General features: G+C 39.3%; 1 protein-coding gene across 1 annotated transcript in view; it reads right to left on the bottom strand.

The window, feature by feature from the left end:
* Positions 1-23,190, bottom strand: part of TTC39B (tetratricopeptide repeat domain 39B) — a 79,311-nt gene that overhangs the window by 52,822 nt on the left and 3,299 nt on the right. Inside the window, exon 2 of the mRNA XM_085043653.1 lies at positions 1,063-1,097. Coding sequence (XP_084899779.1) covers positions 1,063-1,097 — 35 coding nt within the window. The remainder of the gene's footprint in view (positions 1-1,062; positions 1,098-23,190) is intronic.

Raw genomic sequence — 23,190 nt, 5'->3', positions numbered from 1 at the left:
CCAGCTAAGACATCAATAAAAAACAACAAAACCACTTTCTCATAGAAGGAATGAATGTTGGATAAATATTCTCATATAGTACTTCAAAGTCACTCTCTTCCCTGTCTCAGGGGAAACGGGGGCCAAAGAGAGAAGTTACTCAATCATACAACAACTGCTAGGCAGTCGAAGGAAAAAAAAGCAATCATTAAATTGAAGAATTTACAACCTGAACATATCAGGTTCTTTTTCCTCATGGCATGTCAGGAAACAATATTTAATTTTTCTCAATTCTACATAGAGATCAGACCTTACTACTCTAGGTAAGATACAAATGGAGGGTCTGGCAAATCCATAAAATACAATTTGCCGAGACCATGGATGTTTTGGCAATGAATTTCAGTCCAAAGCTACTGCTAGGTCTAGAAGTGTTTTAGCAATCAGGGGACATCGCCGTAAGTCCCCTTCTTATCTGCTTCATAGTACAAAAATGAAATAAAATCCTAGAAAAAACAAAAACCATTTAGTGCTTCATGGCACAAAAACGCAACAAAATCCTAAAAAAAACCTAAAACCATTTATGAACAGCATAATGTGTTTTCATCACAGTTTAAGAAAGATGCTTCATCATTGAATCTAACGTCAGAGAAGTGATTGTAGCTCAATCCATTATGGGAAAACATCTGTGTAGCAGTACATTATAAGATATAGCAATTTCCATTTGAAAATCCTGATTAGATGGTCTTGCACAATGTGTGATACAAAGTTTTCCTAATAATGTTAAGGAATTACTTTTTCACCACACAAAAATATCTAGAGCTGTCAGTACATAACTAAGTTACTATATTTCCTATTTTTAATTCTTTACAATTTTCACATTTGTTGACAAATACTTCATCACATAGATCAACCTAATTACACTTCCATTTCTCAACTCTTGCGGACTTCAACTGTTCTGAAAAATGGGAAGGTAGTCAGAGCATATAAAATGATGTTTACCTGGAATGGTGTGCACACAGTATTCCATTTCTGTATAAAGAGTTTTCATATACACACACACACATTTTAGAAAATTCTACTTACACAGGGATGTTTTCATAGGCATCTTCAAAGTTCTCCTGCAGAAGAAAGAAAACAGTTTCAATCTAAAGTGCATGTGTTTTGTAACAAAGTAGAAATTTATCATTACCAGGTAGCACTTACTTCTGCAACATACAGTAATTATCAGAATATTCACAGTCTACTGACTGTTTGTTAAGCTTTCAGTGCAAATCATTACACAGAGAGATTTCTTATGGGCCTACTACATCAGACTATAGCTAAATTAAACCAAAGATCTTTTCTTTTTTAGACTCTAAATTTCCACCATGTAACTCACAGAAGACAACACAGACTTATGTCTCAGGAGTTTGTGCAGCACATCTGATGTGTTCAGTATGCACTAGCTGAACAGTATATCTACACATGAAACAAAAAGTGTTCTGTGCATATACCTGATATGTAGGTTGGCTGAAGTACATACACAAGAGGTCTGGGATCCATGACAGATAGTGTGCATTTTTGGCCAGCTCACATATTAAAAGCAGTTCTGTGAACAGAACTAGTTGTTTCCTTCCACCTAGATTCAAAGTTCTTTCAACCTAGGTTCAAATTTCAAATCAAAATAAAGGAAGAAATGCACAAACGTGAAAATGAGCAGAATGGCTCAGCTCCAAGATCATTCATTTCTGTGTCCAGTTTCCAAAATTGGGCTGTAGATATGTGTAGCAAAGATGAACGGGCAAACAGCCTTCCCTCATATACCCCTCTCCACCTCACACTTTCCACCTTTTGGTAAATCCAGGAATTCCAGGCGTAAATACAGTTTGGCCATCTGGTGATTTTCAGGAGATCTCTGTTCCAAATACCAGTCCAATTTCCACAATCCCATATAAGACTTTGTTTTATTCATGAGTTACAGCATTAGTAAGGAACCTCATGAGTCGGGCATTCATTTTGTGCAAAGTAATGTCTACTTGAACCTGGCTCCTACTACCTTTGTTTAACAATCCCTAGCTTTATATATTCAAAACCAGTAAAGAATCAATTTGTACTTGGTCTTTCCTCGACACCTAAAATTTTGAAAGCCTCTGTTACATCATTTAACTTATCTCTTTGCCAAGCCAAAGACTGCTACCTTACTCAGTCACTTTTCAAACAGAAGCTATTTCCTACTTGTAACTTTCTGCTCTTTCCATAAGAAAAACTGGAAGCATGATGGAACAGATTTTTAACACATCCCAGGAAGATACCTCCAGGACACTGACCCCCACCTCCATACAACCTTTTACAGTTACATGTAGAGAGTCATAAGACCTCTCCCGTGTCTTCCTTTCTCCAGGCTAAACACCATTTCTCCTAAGAGAACAAACTTAAAAAGCAAAAGTCTACTTTTAACTGTCAGATACTTAATAAAGAACAGTAACGACTGGGAAGTCACATGCAACAATATCTGTGATGTGAACCCTTTGTGGGCTCTTTCAAACCTTCGAACAAGAGCAGCACCTACATACAGGAAGAAACAGAGAAAGAATTTTCATTCTGTCTAGGTAAATGCCTCCTTTGCTTGGTGGCTTCTGAATTTTGATCCCTGTCATTCACGTTGGTCAAATGGCTATCCAAACATTTAAAATGATGAAGTACAACCTTGGTGTTTTTCCCCAAATACCAAGGCACAGGGAATAGTCACAGCCTTTCAAAAGACTCCCCAAGGGAGTCAAAAACAACATCACTGAAGGCGGTTTCTATGCTAAAAAACCCAAAAAAACAAAAAACAAAATCCAAACAATAAAACAACAAAAACCCAAAAACACAATTCATAGGTTTTTTCTGAAGTTTCCCATGTCTTCCTATTCCCACTGCATGTAAAATGGGTATTAGAAAGTATTCAAATTAATATCTCAGTCCCATTTCCACAGACTCACACAAGTTTGCAGTTGTCTCTACAGACTCTCAGAGATTCCCTATGAATAGAAAAAAAGCTGGAGGCACTAGAAGAGCATAGCCATTTTCTACAACAAAAAAGTTACAACATTCTAAGGTGTGAAGAAACGGACTGCATCAGAGGTACCCAGAATAGCTTCTCCCAGATTAGGTTCTAGGACTGATATACTCCTACCAAGATATTAAAACTTTAAAAAGTACTCAGAATATATTCACTTTTTTCCAGTAGTCTGTTAAAATCTACTTGTAAATAAAGCCTGTTCAACAAATAAAAAAAAAAAAAAAAAAAAAAGAGTTAATTAAAAATACACAGCATCTTAAAGACTTCAAGATGCATTCAATATACAAATGTGTATAGGTATGCACATAGTCAATATAAAAATAAAATCAGGTTATTTATAAAGTTTGTCTATTCTTCAGAGTACAGAAGCAATCCAAAAACATGGACAGACACACTCTTGTGCATTCAATAAAAGTGTAGTAAAGTCCCCATTTTCAGGTGCTCATTCCAACACTGCAAGTTCCAGCTGACATAGCTGAAATGCCACAACAGTTTCCAGAGGTGCTCGTGCACTTTGGTGTACAGCAAAGCAGAGCACTTAACGCAAGGGAAGCATTTTTATTTAGCACCAATGAGGGGCATTGTCAGGCACCAGCCTTGACAAGTTCCTCCAAGACTGAATGTGACCTCCACACTTCAGCACAGCTAGCATAAGAATACCATTTATATTATTTACATGGCTGAAGAGACTGAGGTGGGTGCACTCCTTCATTCATTTCCTTCACCTGACCCAGCTAGGTCCTGCAGCAGGTCCAAAAGGTCCTGCTCCAGTATGTCCTTGCTATAATGGTGTCCTGTCCACAGGACATGCATACAGGAGAAATCTTCAGGAGATATGAACAGTAGTTAAATCCCCAAAAACTACAACAAAACATTTTTTCAGACATTCTAATCCGAGAAACAAATATATGAACATGTAAGTCAGTACAAAGAGAAACAGTTTAACAACTATCTCTCTCAGTACAATGCTGGCTAATGCTGCAATCCACGGATTTTTAGTGCACTTTTTCCAGAGTACACGTCAGTCCAAGAATTTAAAACACATAAATGTAAGTAAAATTGCCACTAGATGGCATGTCAAAAACGGACCCAGACTTTTCCACAGACTTCAGAAAATCATTAGCACAAAATTCAACAAAACACAGCTGTCTCAAAATTATGTTTCTTGAATCACACAGTCTTTTTTTCGGTGGATAATTGCATAATTTCTTTAAATATTTATAATGTATCCTTTTCAAGATGCAAGTGATGCCTTAGCAATTCCTAGTTTTTTACTCTTCATATATCTGTAACTTGGTGTAGTTCTGTGCTTCTTATGAAAGTGCTAAAAACCTCTGTTCCCAGTGCCTGCAGCCAAAACAATAACTCTGAATAGAAAATCCAAGGACACATTCATTGCCCTAGAGCCTGAAAATATGTAAACGACAGTGAAATGGGAGGAGCAGGCCTGGGGTGGTTAACATCATTGCCTAAGGGTGTGATCGGAGAATTGGGGGCCAATATGTTAATAGGACAGAACTTATAAAAGGTGAGGGCTTGTGACCCTGCATCCATTTTGGGTGTAGTACCTCGAGGGGGCTTTGCTTGCCCAAATGTACCTTGAAGGCCTTGAATAAATTTGTCCACTTTTTATACTCCTAATTTGTCTTGGCCTCTGTTTCAGGTTGCCTGTTTCAGGCATCACAAACAGGCTTGAAAACAATGAAGTTTACATAAGTTAGAGATACTAACGTTTTGTGAAGCAAAGAAAGTCAGAGTCAGTCAGAGACATAAATGGACACTGTACTTATGCAAAAAACTCTCACAAGGAGAGCAGAAACCATTCACCATGAGAGCAGACAATTCACCTCTCAAGCCTCTCAAAAGCAGCATGTAAGGGAGACTTTTCAACTAATCTAGGACATCTACCAGTATCTACACTTTTGTTCTAATGCACTGGCAGAAGAAGAAACAGCTTCCTGTCTTACTTATTACAGACATCCTAATATCAAATGTGAACTCTCTTTCACATTTATCATAAATTAACTCTAATTTAAAGGAAATTTCAGACTATATCCTGCAACTCTTAAATTGCTGTTTCAAGTTCACTAACTGTTTCATCAATCTGTTTCATCAAGTGTTTAAACACTGCCCTTCTCCAAGAGAAGCAGGCCAACTTGATCAATCTAAATTATTCCTTTAAAATCCAGATTTATGACACAACATGACTACCAAGTTGGGCATGAATCACCTAGGTTCTCCCCATTGATAACAACATAACTTCAGAAAACTAAATCCAATAGCATTTAGATACACCAGCCACAATTTGGAGTCCATACTGGTTGGGCAAAGGAAAAAAGCCCCACTGAAAGCTTTACCTCAAAAACATAAACACAACGTGAATAGAGGGGCTTTATTAATTCAACAGGCAAATGAGACCACAAAAAATAATCACAAAAAATACTACCCAGAATTTAATACTACTGCTATACCACATTACTTGTCCTGCCATAGCTTTATTTTGCCAGTATTAAATAAAGAACAGTTTTAAGAAGACTTGAAAAACCATAAACTTAACAGTTTAACGTAAAAAAACCCATAAACTTAACACCCTCCTTGGGAAGCCCACATATTAAGACATTGCAAAGCACAGGAATCTATGAAGACAGTTACATATCTAACAAGCATATGCACTTCAAGATGCTTTTGTCAAAACTTCTATTCAAGTACGGGTACATCTAATTACCTTTTTTTACTCTTTTGTCTTCTGTAATTCAACCCCACACTATCCTTCTTCTCAAAAAAGAAATCAATGTGAGGTGAAAATGATGCACAGCAAACCCAGTCTCTGGCCTCAGGCATGCTGAGGCTGCCTACTCACTGCCTGCAGCTGCCTGTGGGAAGCTCAGTTACCAGTTTGACAGTCAGTGACTGGTTCTACATAAAGAGAAAAGAAGGCTTCCCTGAGAAATCTAAAATTTCGCAACTGATGAGAAAGAATAACACACCTTTCACTGCATTCACATTAAAATTATCCTTCTGTATAGGGATTCATCTCACAGGATTTAAGGGATTTTAAATAAAACTTAGCTGACAAGCTCAGAAGCAGCTTTTTAAAATCACACGAGATGTTTCCTATTGACCCTGGCCAGAAGTTGGCAGACTCAGATGAAATAGCACTAGTATACACGTTACATGTGGAAGTATGGATTAAACCTCTTTTCCCTTGGTAATACTGAACACAGGAAAAATGTGTGACTATGGGAAGAGATTGAGTGAGGTATAAGAAGAAACTGACCTATGCTGCTTTTAATACAGAAGAGATTACAGAGGAAAGACCTTCCATATACTCTTCATTTCAACAAGGAAAGCAGTTTCCAAACAGCTTCTTTAAGACAGCAGTCACTGCAGTTTTATTACCAAATGGAACAGAATATAAATATATACATTCAACAGAATCTAAGTAAATACACTTTTTTTCCCCCTTTTCTGTTATGAAACTTTGTGAATATTTGTTTCTCCTTAGCCAGTACTGCACTAAAAATGATTCAAAGAAACTGGTGGCTAAGAATTTTACATTCTAGGCCCACAGGATTCACAACTTAAAATCACCGTACATTTCAAACTTACCAAAGATTACAGCAGTATGAAAGCTCCTAAGACTATTACCCAAGGATACCAAACAACAGCATGCTATTTCTCCTCTTAGTTGACTGAACTGAGAACTGCTAACAGAGGCTGAAAAATAAGAAAGAATAGCAACAAAATTTGCATAACTCCCAGATGTGCAAGTCAATAAGACCTCTGGTCAGGTGAAGACCCTTCCCTGTGATTACGTAACTTGTATGGAAATTACTAACCACACATAATAGAGGGGCTGTACTTGGCAGGTTGCTAACACTGAACTCTTTCTGTAAATAATGGCATAGGAAGCCTGGAGGGGGAGCATACTTGATTTGTGGAATGCCACTGAGCAGCCATGCTTGTACAACTCAAATAAATAAATAACTAGTCAACGTCTCTCATGTAAATTATTGGTTCATTGCACATCAGTTTATGAATCTGATTTTTGCAGACAATGCACTAAAGAAGCAAATATCAGAAATTACTACTTCACAAAAAAAGAATGATGGAGATTAACAACAGTGCAACTCAGTGGTCTTAAATTATGAAAGTTTAGCTTGCAATACTGTTCAGTCCAAAATAAATTCACTCAGCTAAGAAAATTCGGTTTGATCCACCTGCAGTTAAGGGAAGTAGGGTAATACACCTACACACACCTACAAACTTCAGACAGTACCTGCACGAACTAAAAAAAGAAAAGTAATTCTGACGACCTGACTTATGAAACATAATCTGTTATGGACACCTTTCCTGTATACTAACAATCGGATGAGAGTGTCACATAAGGACAGAATTCAACTGTTGCTTAAATGGGCAGTTGCATGAGAAAACACTATTTGCAACTGCCTATTTTTCCAGGCGTTAAGAGATAAAGCGATTCCCAGCATTAAAGCAGGACTCAAAAGCTAATTTGTCACATATCTTGAGCTAATTCATAAAATATTGATGTAAAGAATATGTATTTTGATGAGCCACATAAAACTGAGATGTCATCTCAAAAATATAAGATGCTTTTCCCTTCCTAATATTTATGCATTACTGAGAATACTTTGCATTACAAAGAGCTTAAAAAACACCAACTTTTTAGCTATGGTTTCATTAGATTTGACATAGTAATTTCTTACAGAAAAGAGCAGTGTACTCGACAAACCAGCAGAAAAGCAATGTGGAAGTTGAACTACATTTTTATGTTTACTGTCAAGAATAACCCCAAATATAGGAGAGAAACATCATTTCAATGTTGTCTTGGCAGTGAGACTACTTGGGGGAGAAAAGGAAGGAAAAGATATCCCCAACTCTTCGTCTCTGTCACCTACACATGCTTTATTTGACACTTTGACACCAGATCCTGGTATTAAGAATTAATAGCCTAGGAACAGAAACACATGAATAACACTCAGTTCAAAGGGGAAGGAGATGATGAAGCTGTTACAAAACAGGAAAATTATTTCCCCTTGCCAGAGACAGAAATAGCCTCGAGGCAGCAAGAACGGAATGGAAATGCACAAGTTCTGTTCTACAGAGTACAACCAATTTTCACATGAAAAGTAAAAAGTGAAATTCATGTCTCCAGAAGAAAAAAATGCAGATATTTTTGTGCTTACATTTGATTTCAAACTTATTTGTTTGAACTATAAACATAACTCATCTGCTTTTTAAAAATTGTTCTCAAGATCATTTGCTTAAAATACCAGTGTTTTTCCAGAGAACTGAGTGGACAGACTGTGGCTGTTTTGGAGAAGCTGTGTTTTCCTAAATGTTTTCCACTGCAGATGAAGGACTTCAGCAGTCAGAAGCCAAAGATCAAGCTTGGTAATTCAGACTTACTTATTTAATCTTATCAAAATAGAACACACAACATCCAAGACATGGTTGGAGGTCATGCTTTAGCAAAAAAAACCAAACTAAAACCAAACAACAAAAACAAGACATCAAATACCACAAACCCAAAAACACACCCACACACCAAGAAGAAACTAGGAATTGGTAAGGTAAAACCTATTTTTGCTCAAAGTTAGTTTAACTAAAAAGCTGATGAACAATTAGAAATTAGAACAAATCTCAGTGTCATTTAGCTACAAAATTAGACATCAGTAGCCACAAGAACAAAGGTTTCTCCATCATAGTGATACAGCTGGTCACCCAAAAGTTTCCAGAAGATAAAGGAAAATTGATTCTTAAAATACTCTACCCTCCATTTTTTTACAGAGAAAATACATTTGCAATGAAAACAACTGCAATAATTAAATGCAGCTTATCAACATGTTATAAATTACTACTTTGCCTTCAGCTGCACGCAAGCCAGACAATTCTTAGACAGCCATACTGTACAAACCAGGGCAGGACCAAGAACAAACCTCAGCCAAAGGAATTGCAGACAGCAACATCAGACATTGTCGGTCAGGCTGGTTGCATGCCAGAGACAGCCACAAGATGAAGATTTTTCGGAACCTACTAGTAAAGCTAGGGCACAAGACAGTCACATTTCAGTAAACTGACATCAGTTTCCCTCTGAACAACTGGATGAACTTCTGCTGTTTTAAATTACACCACTCTCTCGTGACTGAAAAGTGGAAATCAGCAGATTCAGTTACACTCACCAAGTAAAGCATCATGACTACTTCACTTTAATTGACATACAAATAGCTGCTGTCAACAGTTATTCATGTTCAGATTCATATCCAACATGGTGCACATAAAAGCAAGAATACAGCTTCAGTTAAAGGTGGCTGAACACCAAGACAGCTTTCCTTACTGTTTACACTGGCACCTTCTTGCTATTTCACCTGCAGTTGTTTCTGCACAGAAAGCACTTCTCAGAGGCAGAAGAATAGGGTAGTAGCATAGAACTCGACTGCTGCAACAAAGCTTTGATCTTCCCAGTGGATCACCTTTCCTGTCTGTCTCACGCAAACCTGGTTATCCCCAAGACCAAAGGAGTGTTATGCAGTTTCTCTTTGTTTGAAAGTGGTACCAGGAAAAAAAAAAACCAAACTGCAAAAGAACAAACAAACCACATACTCAAATAGGAGTTCAACATCCAATACATTTACACCAAAGTAAACTCCTAATTGAAAATCTATACAAACATTGCGTATGTCTCTATTCTTGGTCAACTTCATTAGACAAAAGTGATCACCAAGCAATTCTAAACTGAAAGGCAAATACAAACAGACAGTTTGTCTGGATATATCTTCCTTTTCCTATTTTAAGAAGAGAGACTTGAGAAGAACGTGAAGGCAGCTAAGGAGCCTGAAAAGATAGAGAGTAACGTAAGTATTCTTCTCAAAACACATGGGGAAAACACTAAGTTTGTCCTCCCCAGCCATATGAAAGATTATTCAATCAAATAAATTCTTCTTGCACCAGACAAGCCTCTAATTATTGCAAGAGCTTTGTGCCAAGGTCATTTGTTTTGGGTAAAAGCTTCAGTATCATTATTTAGTCATTTCACATTTGCATAAAGTGCATAATTTTGTGTAAAAATCCACTGAAATAAAAAAGAATTTACGATGCTATTTTTTATGTCTATTAAGTTGGTAAGATCTCTGCAACATCTTTTTAGTCCTAATACTTCCAACACCATAACCAATAAGTACTAGGTACATCTGTATTTTCCAGGACACTGGTTGCAAACATGGATGAGATACTACTGCTGAAAGAGAAATCTGGTGAAGACTTCCCTACTTTCAGTCACACAGGTTAAAAATAAACCTTTAGCAAATTTCTATCGGCTTCCAAATCAGTCTATTCAGCTACTATTTTTCACTCAGTAGAAGAGGTAGACACAATGAGATTTCAGAGACACAAACAGAGGATACTTTCAGACACTAACTGAAGGTAGAGCAACATAAACAGAACAAGTGTTTCTATCTTAACTTGCTTGCATGCAGTCAAGGCATGAGCGACTTTAAAGTCACTAGCCACACTTCAACTCAAATCAAAAACCTTGGTCTTACCAATTCTGGCAAGGTTAATATTTCACAGGCAGTTACTTATCATCTATTCTAGTTTAGAACTGGCTATCTTTCACCAACTTTAACTTTCCATGGCTGGGTAACATGCACAGAAACTTCAGCTCAGTTTAGTCAAAGGATCACTAGACAGTTTGCTGAAAACAAAATATCACTTCAAGACGCAGGGTATCAATGCATAAGAAGCCAAGATATCTTTTGCCCTCTCTTGAGTCAACAACCTACCAAATACAAAAAAAGTTATGTGAAGAGGAAAGAAAAGCATGGTTAGAACATCCATTTAACTAACGCCAGACAACGCTGCTCTTTTTGGAGCTGGAGTATCATGCTTCCTCCTGTCTCACAAGGGTAGGTCTGTTTAGCAGTCTCACCTAACCTTCCCACCTTCATCCCATATTTCAGTGTTCATGATGTGACTGATGAGGCAGAATCTCAGAGTTTTTAGTTACACATATCTCACACATATCAGAATGGATCAAAGACATGGTGAAAGTCGAGCTACAGCTACAAATTAAGAGACAGTCTTGAATCAACATAAGAAATAGACACAGTGGAGTCTACTTTCCAGTAGAGATAAAAGGGTAAAAGATAGATAGTGAAGAGGAAGAGCCAATTGCATTTTCCTGAATTTTACTAAGCAATTTCATATAAAGATGCTTAATACTTACTGCTTCCATAGATATATAAAGCTACCTAGAAAAACTCTAATTATGGTTCACCATGCACTTAATACAGACCTATCCAGACAAAAGCAAATTACAGCTCCCCTAGAGGGATATTTTGACAGTGTTCCAGAATGCTTACAAATTACAATATAATCAACAATCCTAAATAAGTCCCATTGAAGATGCACTACCTTGCAACTGCTGATATTAATACTTTCCAGAAATGACTCCAAGCTGGGGAACAGAACAGTTTTACCTCATATTAAAAATGATTTGCCTATAACTAATAAAGGTCATCTTTGCCTAGAACTAATAAAAAAAGAAAGATGAAAGGGGCATAAAAGTTAGCATCTTTGGTTTTACCCTTTCCCTGTCTTGACTATACAGCTGGTTACTCATTTGTGAAGAATTTAACAACAGTTGCTGTGTATTTAGCATCACAAGGTTCTATTTTATAGTGAAAAACAATTTAAGTGTTTTTTCTTAACTAGCTCATTTCCTTTAAAAGATCTTGCTGCAGTAACAGTAATTCCAACAACCCTGTTTTTGATAAAATTGTTCTCACTTCAGAACTTCAAAGTGTCTATATTTTCTAATGCATTAGCAGTACTAACTGCAGTAACAAAGGAAAGCTTTAGAAGTCAACATCATCTAGCCTTAAAAGTGGCTGTAATACACAATTAAAGCAACGACTTTTGTCCAGAGCACAGCTTGTTCCCTATGTGCAACACCAGCTTCCATTTCTTCTGGAAACAACTTTATTTATTTTCACTAACAGAAAAGCATTGTTTCAAGGTTGTAGTAACTTAACTTCATTACTAGTATAAAATTAATTATTAACTGATTTATACATGTGTTCTGGAGAGTTCATTCTTTCCACCAGAAAAAAAAGTCAGACGAACACCTAACACAGAAATATAGTGTCACATTCAGACCAAGTGTAAGTTAATGTGACCAAGTGTCACATTAAATTACACTAAGCAGAATCAGATCTTGACTTAACCAGCCAGTAAGCTAAAGTGTTAGTTCTTCCTGGTCTACTTACAGGCAAACACAAAAGGAACACAATCTCATTCAAAGTTATCATAATTCTTGCCAAGAAAAAGAAATAGAAAAACCCTACAAGTAACACAAAAATTTCGTTAACATAAAATAATAGTTAACCTAGTAATGCGCCCCTTAAATTTTCATAATGTGTCAAGTGTCCATGAGAGTCTACAGATTCCTTCTTCAGTGAATACTACCAGCTTCAATTCTTCATCCAGTCCACCCCCGAGCAGAGCATGGTGTATCTTCAGGCACTGCAGGACAGCTGCAGGATCCAGAGGAGATGACACCAAACTGACTACACATGTGCACTGAAAGCAGCACATGTTTCCCATGTAGAAGTTGTAACATCTGACACACACTGACAGACAGGTGTAGTTCCACCCCCCAGCACGCACACTCCCCATACAGCTTACTGACATCAAGGGGAATTTACAGTCTTGGAAAGTTCTAGCTGGCATGTGATAACAAGGACAGGATAAATGAACAGTTGCCACCAGATCTGTCACTCCTTCTACCCAAAGGGCCACTCTACCACAAATATAAGTTTGGGGTGCAAGTGCCTCTCAGCAACCGTTCATGCACACACACTACCTTCTCCTCCTTCTACTCCTGGGTACCCATGAGCAGTCAGAGCACTGGTTCCTCTACAGCAAGCCCACACCACAGGAGTGTCTCTGGCTGTCATGACTCATGCTGTGTCAAAGGAAATCCCACATGACCACACGATCGTCCAATCTAAAGCACTGAGCCTCCCTTTGCATGCTTTTTCCTTCCGTCAGCACCCAGAGACACAGAACACAAAAAAGCCAAACACATTACATGAGGTGCAGAGAACTTCTTTTACATTATGGAAAGAGAAGTATCCAACAGACAATCTGTCCAGGTTGCCAAGAAACTATTTATGTCAGAGCTGATCTCTCCCTGTTGCTGGTATCCTTATCCATTTTCACTAACTATAGCCCACAATCATTATATACTAGAAAGTTTTTATCAATTTGTGAAAGTTGTTGCAAAATTTTTTGAAATTTCACATGGATTTTTTAATTACTTCCTCAGACCACGCAAACACCGACCAAAGGGCGAGTATTTTTTACTTGAAGAAAGATACCATTTAGGCTAATTTCTGCAACTATTAAAATTTGAGTTCAGTAGCTACCAAATCTCATCTACGCAAACTGAAGAGACCATGTGCTGTGGTATGATCTACAAATATACAACCCACAAATCTAATAGAGTTTACCTTCCCACCATAAAGCTGCTTTATTTCCCTTACAGCAAAGACCAGACCTAAAACAAATAGGTACAAAGTACAAGAGGAGCATGTTTCAGAGACAACTGTGAAGGCAAGCTCTATATCCTTTGCCATCAAAAGATGTAACCTCAGCTTCCCCTCCTCGCACTCCGCCTGTCCTCCTAACACCAGAGGACTTCCACAAGCATCAAACACAAAGCAACACATTACATCGATTTGGAAAATAAGAAGAAACTAAGCCAAAGTATTAACAACACTGGATGTCAGCTCTTTCAGGGATGTCAGGTGACTTCCTTTCTCTGCTCCACCGGAAGGACAGACGCACAGAAACGCTGACAGGAATTCAAGGCAACCGTACAAATCCCAGTGGCCAAGACAAGCTGCTTTTTGTAGCTAATACAAGATCACAAACTACATCCCATGTTGCAACTCTTGAACTATTCACAGAAAGCACATAAGCCACTTCTACTATGCAACCTCAATTCCATGTCACCATTATATTTTTTTACTACTCCTTCTGTTGTGCCCATGCACAGCTACCTGTAGCAACACGCCAATAAGGTGAACATCCTGGATAATTCAGAACAAAACCCCCAACGCAAGGCACCAGGGACACAGGGCTGTACAGTCTATCCAGTATTTGCCTACTTTCCCTTAGAGACCTGAACATACTCCTCTTCGCTCAAACACATTAGTATTTAAAGCTACAAGCACACTTTTTCACTGCTGCAGTGTACAAACTCACAACAAGCACTAATTCAGAAAGCAGTTAGAAGGAGTCTTCCACGGTGGAACTCTGAACTTCAGAAGACAATCAATACAGAGCATGATTTCCAGGAAGACCCTCCTACCTGGGACTTAATTTGTGACGCTGGCATAACTCTGTACTTTTGTTTCCACTTAACAAAAAAGAACAAAGCTGGGAAAACCTGCATTTAGTTTGCACTTCCACTCCAAAATGTACCTTATTGAACTCAACAGCTAAAAATCCCACCATTCAAATAAGAAAAATTAATTTCTAAACAATCTACTGTAATTTTTCTTTTTACTTGGATCTTAAGACTCTTTTGGTGTCACTTGCTGGGAAATATATCCACTCTGAAGCTTAACTATACAACCTCGGCCATTCCTTCAGCATGACTTGAAATTACATAGTCCGCATTTAGCAGAAGACACAGCACTTTCGCAAAGCATCAAACCAAGCACACCATTTTGGACATGAAGGGCCATGAACTACCCCACTTTTTCCAGAGCTACAACCACATATGGCTCTTTAATCCAAATTACATTAAAAGACAGACACTGACCTGTTGCTGAATGTCTCCTTCCCAAGATTTTAAGGAGACTTGCTTAAACTCGGTAGACAACACCTTAACAGAGCCAGCTACTTCAGTGGTGTGAAGTAGGACTACACAGGCAGGTATGTTCAACTGGATTTCCCAGAGCAGCAAACATTTTTCCTGCTAAGATTCTCCATCTGGACATGGCACAGATTTAAATATTCTTTAGCATTATGCTTAAACCACCAAGTCATACCTTAAAGTTCTTCCTCTGGTCCAAGTAATACACTTAAATTTAGGTAGACTGCTTTGTGTCCAAAGCTTAGCTCCTAAGCTTTTCACACTTCCCTTGAAAAGGAACATAAAAATTAACATCACAAGATTACATCTTTATAGTGTATTAACAATAATATATTATTTAGGTTAAAATGTCTCAAACACCACTGCTCTCCCTCAATGCAGTTAACAGAATTACTTTGCAAAATACTTTTCTTCTGGTAAATACTACTTCTGGGAAAAGCCAAAAAGGTTGTACTTCATAAAATACAGTTATGCTGCAATTTAACAAAAAAGTAAAAAAGAACTTAAGCTTCATATCTCATATTATATATGACTCTTCTCAAAGTTGTTATTTTGTTGTTTTCTTGGTTTTGTAACAAATTAGTCTCCCCAAATAAAAGTGGGAGGGTTTTACAGAAAATGTGTAATACTTCAGCTTTTGCATATATCTTCAGCTCCTTCTAGTCAGATGAGCTAGAAGAACCTTGAAAATCTGTGTAGGATGCCTCACTCTGCTGATTTTGACTGGGTTAATTTTCTTCACAGTGGCTGGTATAGGGCTGTGGTTTGGCTTTGTGCTGAACACAGACTGATAATATAGAGACATTTTTGTTATTGCTGAGCCAGTCTTATACAGAACCAAGGCCTTGTGATGGGGCGCTGCTCTCCTGGAGATGGCTGAACACCTGCCTGCCCAAAGGAAGCAGTGAATTAATTCCTTGTTTTGGTATGCTTCTGTGCACAGCTTTTGCTTTCCCTATTAAACTGTCTTTCTTTCAACCCACTAGTTCTCTGCCTTCTATCCTTCTGATTCGCTCCCCAGTCCCACTGGTGAGTGAGTAAGCAGGCAGCTGTGTAGCTCTTGGCTGTCACCTAGGCTTAAACCGTGATACTCACCTAAAAAGAGGTGGATTTACCAAATTCCCTACTGGTATTTCTACTTCTCTGTACTTCCAGTGGCAAGTTCAGGTTTTGCCACAGGACCTTAGAGTAGCCGTTTAACCATAAATTACTACATGTAGTAATAAAGAAAAAGAAAAATTAACTATTTTCCAGCCCTGGAAACTTAGTGAGTTTGCAGAAAAGGAAAAAAAATACAAAGAAGCAAACAGAAAAAAATATGACATGGACATGAAATCACAGAGTTTAACTAGCTGCACCACTGGATTTGGTAACAGAAGTCCTAAGGGACAGAATCCAGATAAAACATCTTCATCCTAGTCCATTATTTCTTGGTGAAAATAAAAGCCAGTGTGATGTATTCTATAATCACTACAATCACACTTTATCCAACTAAAGCTAGTAAGAATATTTTTTTCTTTCCTCTGACCACCTACTACTAGTTACCAGTATTCCTACTCACCTACCCAACACTACACTTCTTAGAAGAAGCAGTACAGCCAAGAGGTGCCAGACACACAAATTACTACCTTTGGAAACAGGTTTTTCAGAAACCCCCTCTCTCTTTGGATGACAGACTGTCCTCATACACCCTCCAATAAGAGGATTTCTGGAAAGCAACAGTGTGTGTGATGTGGACTTCTGGGGAAAACAAGAAATCAAAGCAGTGCTGCACACCCAAACACTGGCTTGCAAAAGTTTATATACAACTTTTTTGCAAAGTGAATGCATAAGAGAGCTGGAATAAAAACATGATACACTCACTGCATCATAACAAAAAATACTATTGCTACTAAGATATTAGATTATTAGATTATCTTGCCTTAGTATGTGGTAACAGCATTACTTCCTTACTCCAGAATAAGATGAAGGCAAGTCTTTACTTGCTTGATAAGAAAACTTTGCCATTAGTACTTGGTGTTTGGGCGTAAATCCGCAGGTCTGTGATATTTAGTTACTGTTGACTTAGCAGATATGATTTTTTGAACCTCAGAGGGTTTAGAAAAGCAGAAGGAATTTTCAGCTCTCACACACAAATTCTCACATTTCTTTTTATTTAAGCAGACACTTGACCAGCTATGGAACACAGGTCTTGGCCATGCCCAGGGTCTAGTTAGAAGGCACATCAACAGCAGCATACATCCAACTCTCAGAACTGATTCTCAAGTTTTTAGTTGCAGTTTTGCTCCCTTTTCAAAATGAGTGCAGTGATCTACCCTTTCTGTTCCCTCTACCGTAATATTGTTTCTGCTAATCCCAAAGAAACAGCATGTGTTAAAATTACTGCCCACCAGATGGGCATGGTGTGCTGGCCTGTATTTCTGCCAGCCTGTAACTGGCAACTGTGATCTTATCTCCACCTCCTGTGCTGGTGTCACACGGGAAAGAAAGCCATACTAGTTGCAACAGCAATGAAAGTTTCAAATGGTTATGGTTAGGCAAGCTATAGATTTACTTAACAAGACAGAAGGCATAAGATCAGACACACCTATCACCTACTCCTTTGTTGAGTCATCCTTGTCCATGCTTCTAAGTAACACACGGTCTGACAAGAAGCAACGAAGTTCCTTTTCTCTTTCAACACACAACCTCTTTGCCAAGAGAGGGGCCCAACAAGAACCTTTATCCAAGCCAAGGTACCAACTTCTAGCAGTTTCAACAAGCTCATCAGGTCTGGAGGTTTTCCCAAGCATAGTGGTGCCAGTCTGTCAGCAAAAGAATAAACATTTGCAGAACCAAACATGCTTCCACAAAGTCATAACTCTCACACAGATGGACTGGAACGACACAAAGCAATCCATTCCCCTTTAAGCTTATATACGAAACATGAGAACTGTCTTTCCATATAGGTTGTGGAAGAAACAGAACTGCCTTTCCAGACTTGTGGATGGCCCAACTCTGGTAGTGTTCAAGGCTAGGATGGACAAGGCCTTAAGCAACCTGGTCTAGCGGGAGGTGTCCCTGCCCTGGGAGAGGGAGCTGAGTCTAGATGATCTTTCATGTCCCTTCCAACCCACAACATTCTGTGATTCTACAGTGAATGGCAAGCTTTTAGCTACAATTATCAAGACAACTGTACAATTTACACTGTACAATTTACTTCCACTGCTCCAAGAAAAGACATTAAAGGACACTGGATGCTACTTCCCATACCAGAATAGCAGCAGTTCAATACACAAAGATTACCCAAAATCTTAAGAAAAAAGCTAACTCATTACACTGGTTTCCATTCATATACAAGTCAGTATCCCCACCTAACACCACTCCTCCAAAAAAACCCAAAAACAAAACCAAAAACAAACAAACAAACAAAAAAACCCCAAAAAAACCCTCAAACCTCAGAAAAGAGAAGTAAAAGCAAATTTACTTGTCTTTTCAAATTCACTTCATAGATACATAGCCTTCCCAGTTTATGTCAGCTCTGCCTCCCTAAGAGGCACATAGTGCTTTCCACAGTAACCCCACCTTTTCCCACATCTTCTGCACCTTCTGTCTCTTGCTCTGAGAAGAAACAAATTACAGGTTAATCACAGTGAATATTAAATAAGAAAATTTAATTGGAACACTACTTACTCCTTTTTCCCTCCAGGAAATCAAAAAATACTTGTTTTTTTATCTACCCAGTTTTCAAATTTGGTCAGTCAACCAAGGAACTCAAATGCATGACCCTAGGAAGCCAAATAAGAAATGGAAAAACACAGGGGAAAAAAAAAAGCAATCTCAGGACAACATAGGCAATATATAATTGGAATATAGGTCCTTACTCTGAATAGGTAACCAAAAGGAAAAACAGTACCTCTCAACAGGTACACCCATAAGCAAAGAAAAGTTTTATTTCAACTTAAAAACCCTAGAATTTTGGAAGGAGAGACAGCAACTTAATTTTATTTAACAAAGAAGAAATTACTAGTCGTTTAGTTTTCCCATGGTCTCGTCTGTGCTGCTGAAATAACGTGCGCCTAATCCTGGATGCAGATGTGCTCTGACAGTAGGAAATACAAACACTGAACCAGGAAAAACAGATGAGCCATGTGCCAAAGCACACCACTTTGGAAAAAGCAGACAAGAGGAGTGCAAATTTTACATTCTTCAGTTGAGCAAAGTCTTCTTCTCAGGGAAACAAAACAATACAAGTCAGATGAGGATTTTCTAAAAAAAAAATTATCCTTCATGAGAGGAAGCATCCCCACTACCCCTTCCAAGCTCCATATTTCCAATACATTCTTCAGTTTTTAAGGTGAAAAAGGCACCACAGTAGCTTGCTTTCAGTTTGTTAAAGTCTCTGTGGAAATGCAGCTACGGCTGTCTCTCATCACTGAGAGCCTTCTTCCAGGCTCAAATTACCAAACAAAACTAGTGAAGAATCCTCAGTGTAAACATGAGACGGAAAACAGACAGTGCTGCACAGTTAATTAATTCTAATAATTTATTCTGAAGTGCATTATTATATTAAGCTAGTGATGTAAAGAAGCACACTACAGGCCAGTTATTTCATCAGAAGTGCAGCAGCTGCTGCAGCAGTAGATGAAACTCTTGAGTACTTAAACCAAGTACTAACCGGCTTTTGAGTTAAAGACGATGCTGGTTTCACTTGAAATTAGCTCTGAAGATAAACTGTCCAGGCTGCTAAAGCCAGCCTATACCGTGTTTATCCCTGCTTGGGCAGTTCAAGAGAGTACAACATGCATCATAAGACCTTCATTACCTAAATTTTCCTTAATAGCTTAGTTTAGAGATGAGGCACAGATTAGATGAATTGGCCAAGCTGTCCTTAATACAAGCCTGTCATGGCTTATACCCACAACTAAGCCAGCAACTAAACACCACGCAGATGCTCTCTCACCCCACCACACCTCACATCCCCCACCCTTGTCCCCCCAGCAGGGCTTTGTTTCAACCTCAGGGCAGTCAGTTCCAGGTGTACCTGACAGCTCCCCAAGTGAAAGCGAACTGTGGCATACACTCTGCTGCCAAAGGGATTGAGAAAAATGCATTAGCAGTATCAGTTGTGGTGCCACTTGGCTGCCTTTGACTCCAGCTCTTACTGAAGTTCCAACGTGTGCACTACAGCAGCACTCCGAGGTAGCATGACTTCATTCAGGCCACAAGAGTCTACTGTCAGTCTCCACTCTCCATTAGTCTTAACTGCCCATATGGGGCTATCAGAGGGTAAGCAAGTCCTGCTGATCATTCCTTGGCTCTGGAGTCAAGCAGTCAGCTCCTGGATGAGAATCATGGTGTCTCTCCTGGTGCTAGACAGCAACACCAAAAGCCCCCTGGTACCCTTTTGCACCCTGGAAATGTTCTCTCCTGAGGTAGCCTGTGCCAAGGATGCATGGAACATCTGGGGCCATCACAGTAACATGTTTTTGCCCCTCATTCCCAGTCAGGCTCACTTCAGCCTCCTACACAGTCAACTATTGGGATGCGCCTGTCACCCTAAAAGTACAAATGGGTTCTGCCTCTTTATAGCTTGACTGTGCACTGGTGGCTGCTAGGACCCTTTACTCCTGCCGGTCTGATATGCCAGGCCATCACATTCACGAAGTTAGTTGTCCCTCGCCTCCACTTGGCTGAAGCAGAGCCCCTCCACTCCTGGTCACTGGACTGTCCATTTACTTCATATAAAGAAAACAAGATTAGAATTTCTTTCCATAGGATCGGGAATAAGATAAGCCCTTCCACTCTGGGGAACTGCTCACTGGAGACTGGAAGCGAAACTTTCCTGGAAAAAAAAAAATCGTGATTTTTTTTCCCTAAAACTCAGGTACCAATGCCTCTAGAGTTGAAGGCAGGTTTTCTATGCCACTTTGTCACGTCCGCTCTATGATCCCTCAGGTAAAAACACAGAGCAACCCACTGTGTCCACCCTCTACATCCTCTCTCTTGAGCAGAAGAACACTTACTGTTAATAGCAGAGATACTGGGTCACACAGATGGGGAGTAGGATCTATCTTCTTTTTGTTGCTGGAACTTCTGGAACAGTTTTTCCCACTTTTCAAGCACTTTGCCCACCATCACTGCCTCTTTGTCTCCCAGCTTTGTCTCATCACTACCAACAAATTGGCACACAATGATGGTGTATGGTGTGCTCCACACAAACTACCACCCCATGGGTCACGTGCACTAGTTCTTACCTGGATCTGTGGGTAACCACACATTGTTCTGGCCAATAAATCATCTCTAGCATGGCTAATTCTCTCAGGTACTGACTGGACATGGTGGTCCACTTGCCTGGGTGACATATAACATCTCCCTTGAAGGGATACCTTTCCTTCCCTGTTGACAAGAGTCACCTTCAGAGGCTGATGACTTCTGTCCTTTTCCTAATCACCTTGATAATGCCCCCTTCTGTAGAAAGCAATCCCAGATTGCTGCCCTAAAATTCCAGGCTACTAGCTCTGCTATCCCAGCAGCAAAGTAGGCAGGTAACAGTGTGATCATCTGGATGATGGCTGAAGTCTCTCCACTTATCCCACAGCTCACATGGGGATAGGTATTGAACTGTTCTCTCTTTTCTGTCTCTTCCTGCTCTTGGGATAACCCTTCACCTTCCCATACTATGAGCTGATTGCTGTGTCCATTTCTTCTTGTTTATAGGAGAGACTGATACCTGTAAGGGTTATTTTGGCTACAGTGCCTGCAACTGGGGTTGGAGCCTGTCACCTTCTTGTCAGGTTTAAAGACCTTCTCTTCCCTCTGAGGGTACTGAGTAGGACTTTCCCCTCATGAAGCCATACTGGCTCTGACTGATACCTGCACTGTCCTTCAGGTGTTTTTCAGTAATTCTCAGAATAATCTTCTCCATACTTTTACGGGTCACTGAAGGGAGACTGAGAAGCCTGGAGTTTTCAGGATCACCTCTGTAGTCCCTTCTCTTGGGAAAATGTTAGACAGCTTGCAATCAACTGGCACCTTTCCAGATTCCCAAGACCATTCAAAAATCATTGAAAGCAATCTTGCAATGAATGACATCAGCCAGCTCTTTTGAGTACTCTTGGATGAATTCTGTCGCGCCCCACAGACTTTGAGGCATCCAGCTAAGAATTTATCATTCTCATAGCCCTGGTTCTCCAGGTCAGGGTGCTTGAACACCCTTAGCGCATCTTCAATGTTGAAGAGAGAGGCAAAGAAAGCATTAAACATCTCCGCCTTGTCTATATCCCTGTTTGTGAGGTGACCATCCTCATCCTGTAATGAGCCAACGTTATTCCTGCGCTGCCTTTTGCTACTGACAGATCAAAGAAAAATCCTTTCTTCGCTGTTCTGACAGTCCTGGCCATCTTTAACTCTAGCTGAGCTTAGGCTGCACAAACGTTCTCCTTACAGTAGGGAGCAGCATCTCTGTATTCCTCCCATCTCACTAATACAATGAATGCTTTTAAAAACTTGTTCTAACACATTCTACTCAGATACGCCACTACCTGCACTCATCATACCTCCTCTACTGGGCAGCAGAAAAAGACTGTTGGGGTTTAACACCAGTCAGCAACCAAGTATCACACAGCCACTTATTTGCTCTCCCCCCTTGCCAGTGGGATGGGAATAATATTGGGGAAGAAAAGGTAAAATCCACGGGTTGAGGTAAAGACAGTTTATTAATTGAAATAAAGTAAAATAAATAATAATAATAATAGTAATAATAATAATAATAATAATAATAGTATAGAAAGGGATAATCATAATAACCACAATAATAGTAGAGAAAAGAGTGATGCACAATACAACTTTTCACCACCTGCTGACTAATACCCAGACTGTCCCCCAGCCCTGTTTGACCTCTTCTAGCCAACTCGCCCCAGTTTATATACTGGGCATGATGTTCTAGGGTATGGAGTATACCTTTGGGCAGCTCAGTCCACCTGTTCTGCCGTGCTCCCTCACAGTTTCTTATGCCCCTGGTTGCTGGCAGTACATGAGACACTGAGAAAGTCCTAGGTTTAGGGTAAGCACTACTTAGCAACAACTAGAAATCAGTGTGTTATCACCAGGATTCTCATGCTAAATCCAAAACACAGCACTGCACCAATTAACTCTATCCCAGCCAAAGTCAGGACAAAGCCTTAGTTAACCACAGCAAGGGCACCAAATCACCTTCAGATCTGCATATAATCCTTAGTCTGGCTTCCTTTGGCCAAACAAGAAATTCTTTTAGGTTTATCAT

This window comes from Lichenostomus cassidix, chromosome Z, assembly GCF_008360975.1.
Source record: "Lichenostomus cassidix isolate B80296 chromosome Z, HeHo_3.0, whole genome shotgun sequence".
Taxonomy (NCBI): domain Eukaryota; kingdom Metazoa; phylum Chordata; class Aves; order Passeriformes; family Meliphagidae; genus Lichenostomus; species Lichenostomus cassidix.
The sequence above is the reverse complement of the archived record's forward strand: the minus strand, read 5'-3'. Positions and strand labels throughout refer to the sequence as shown.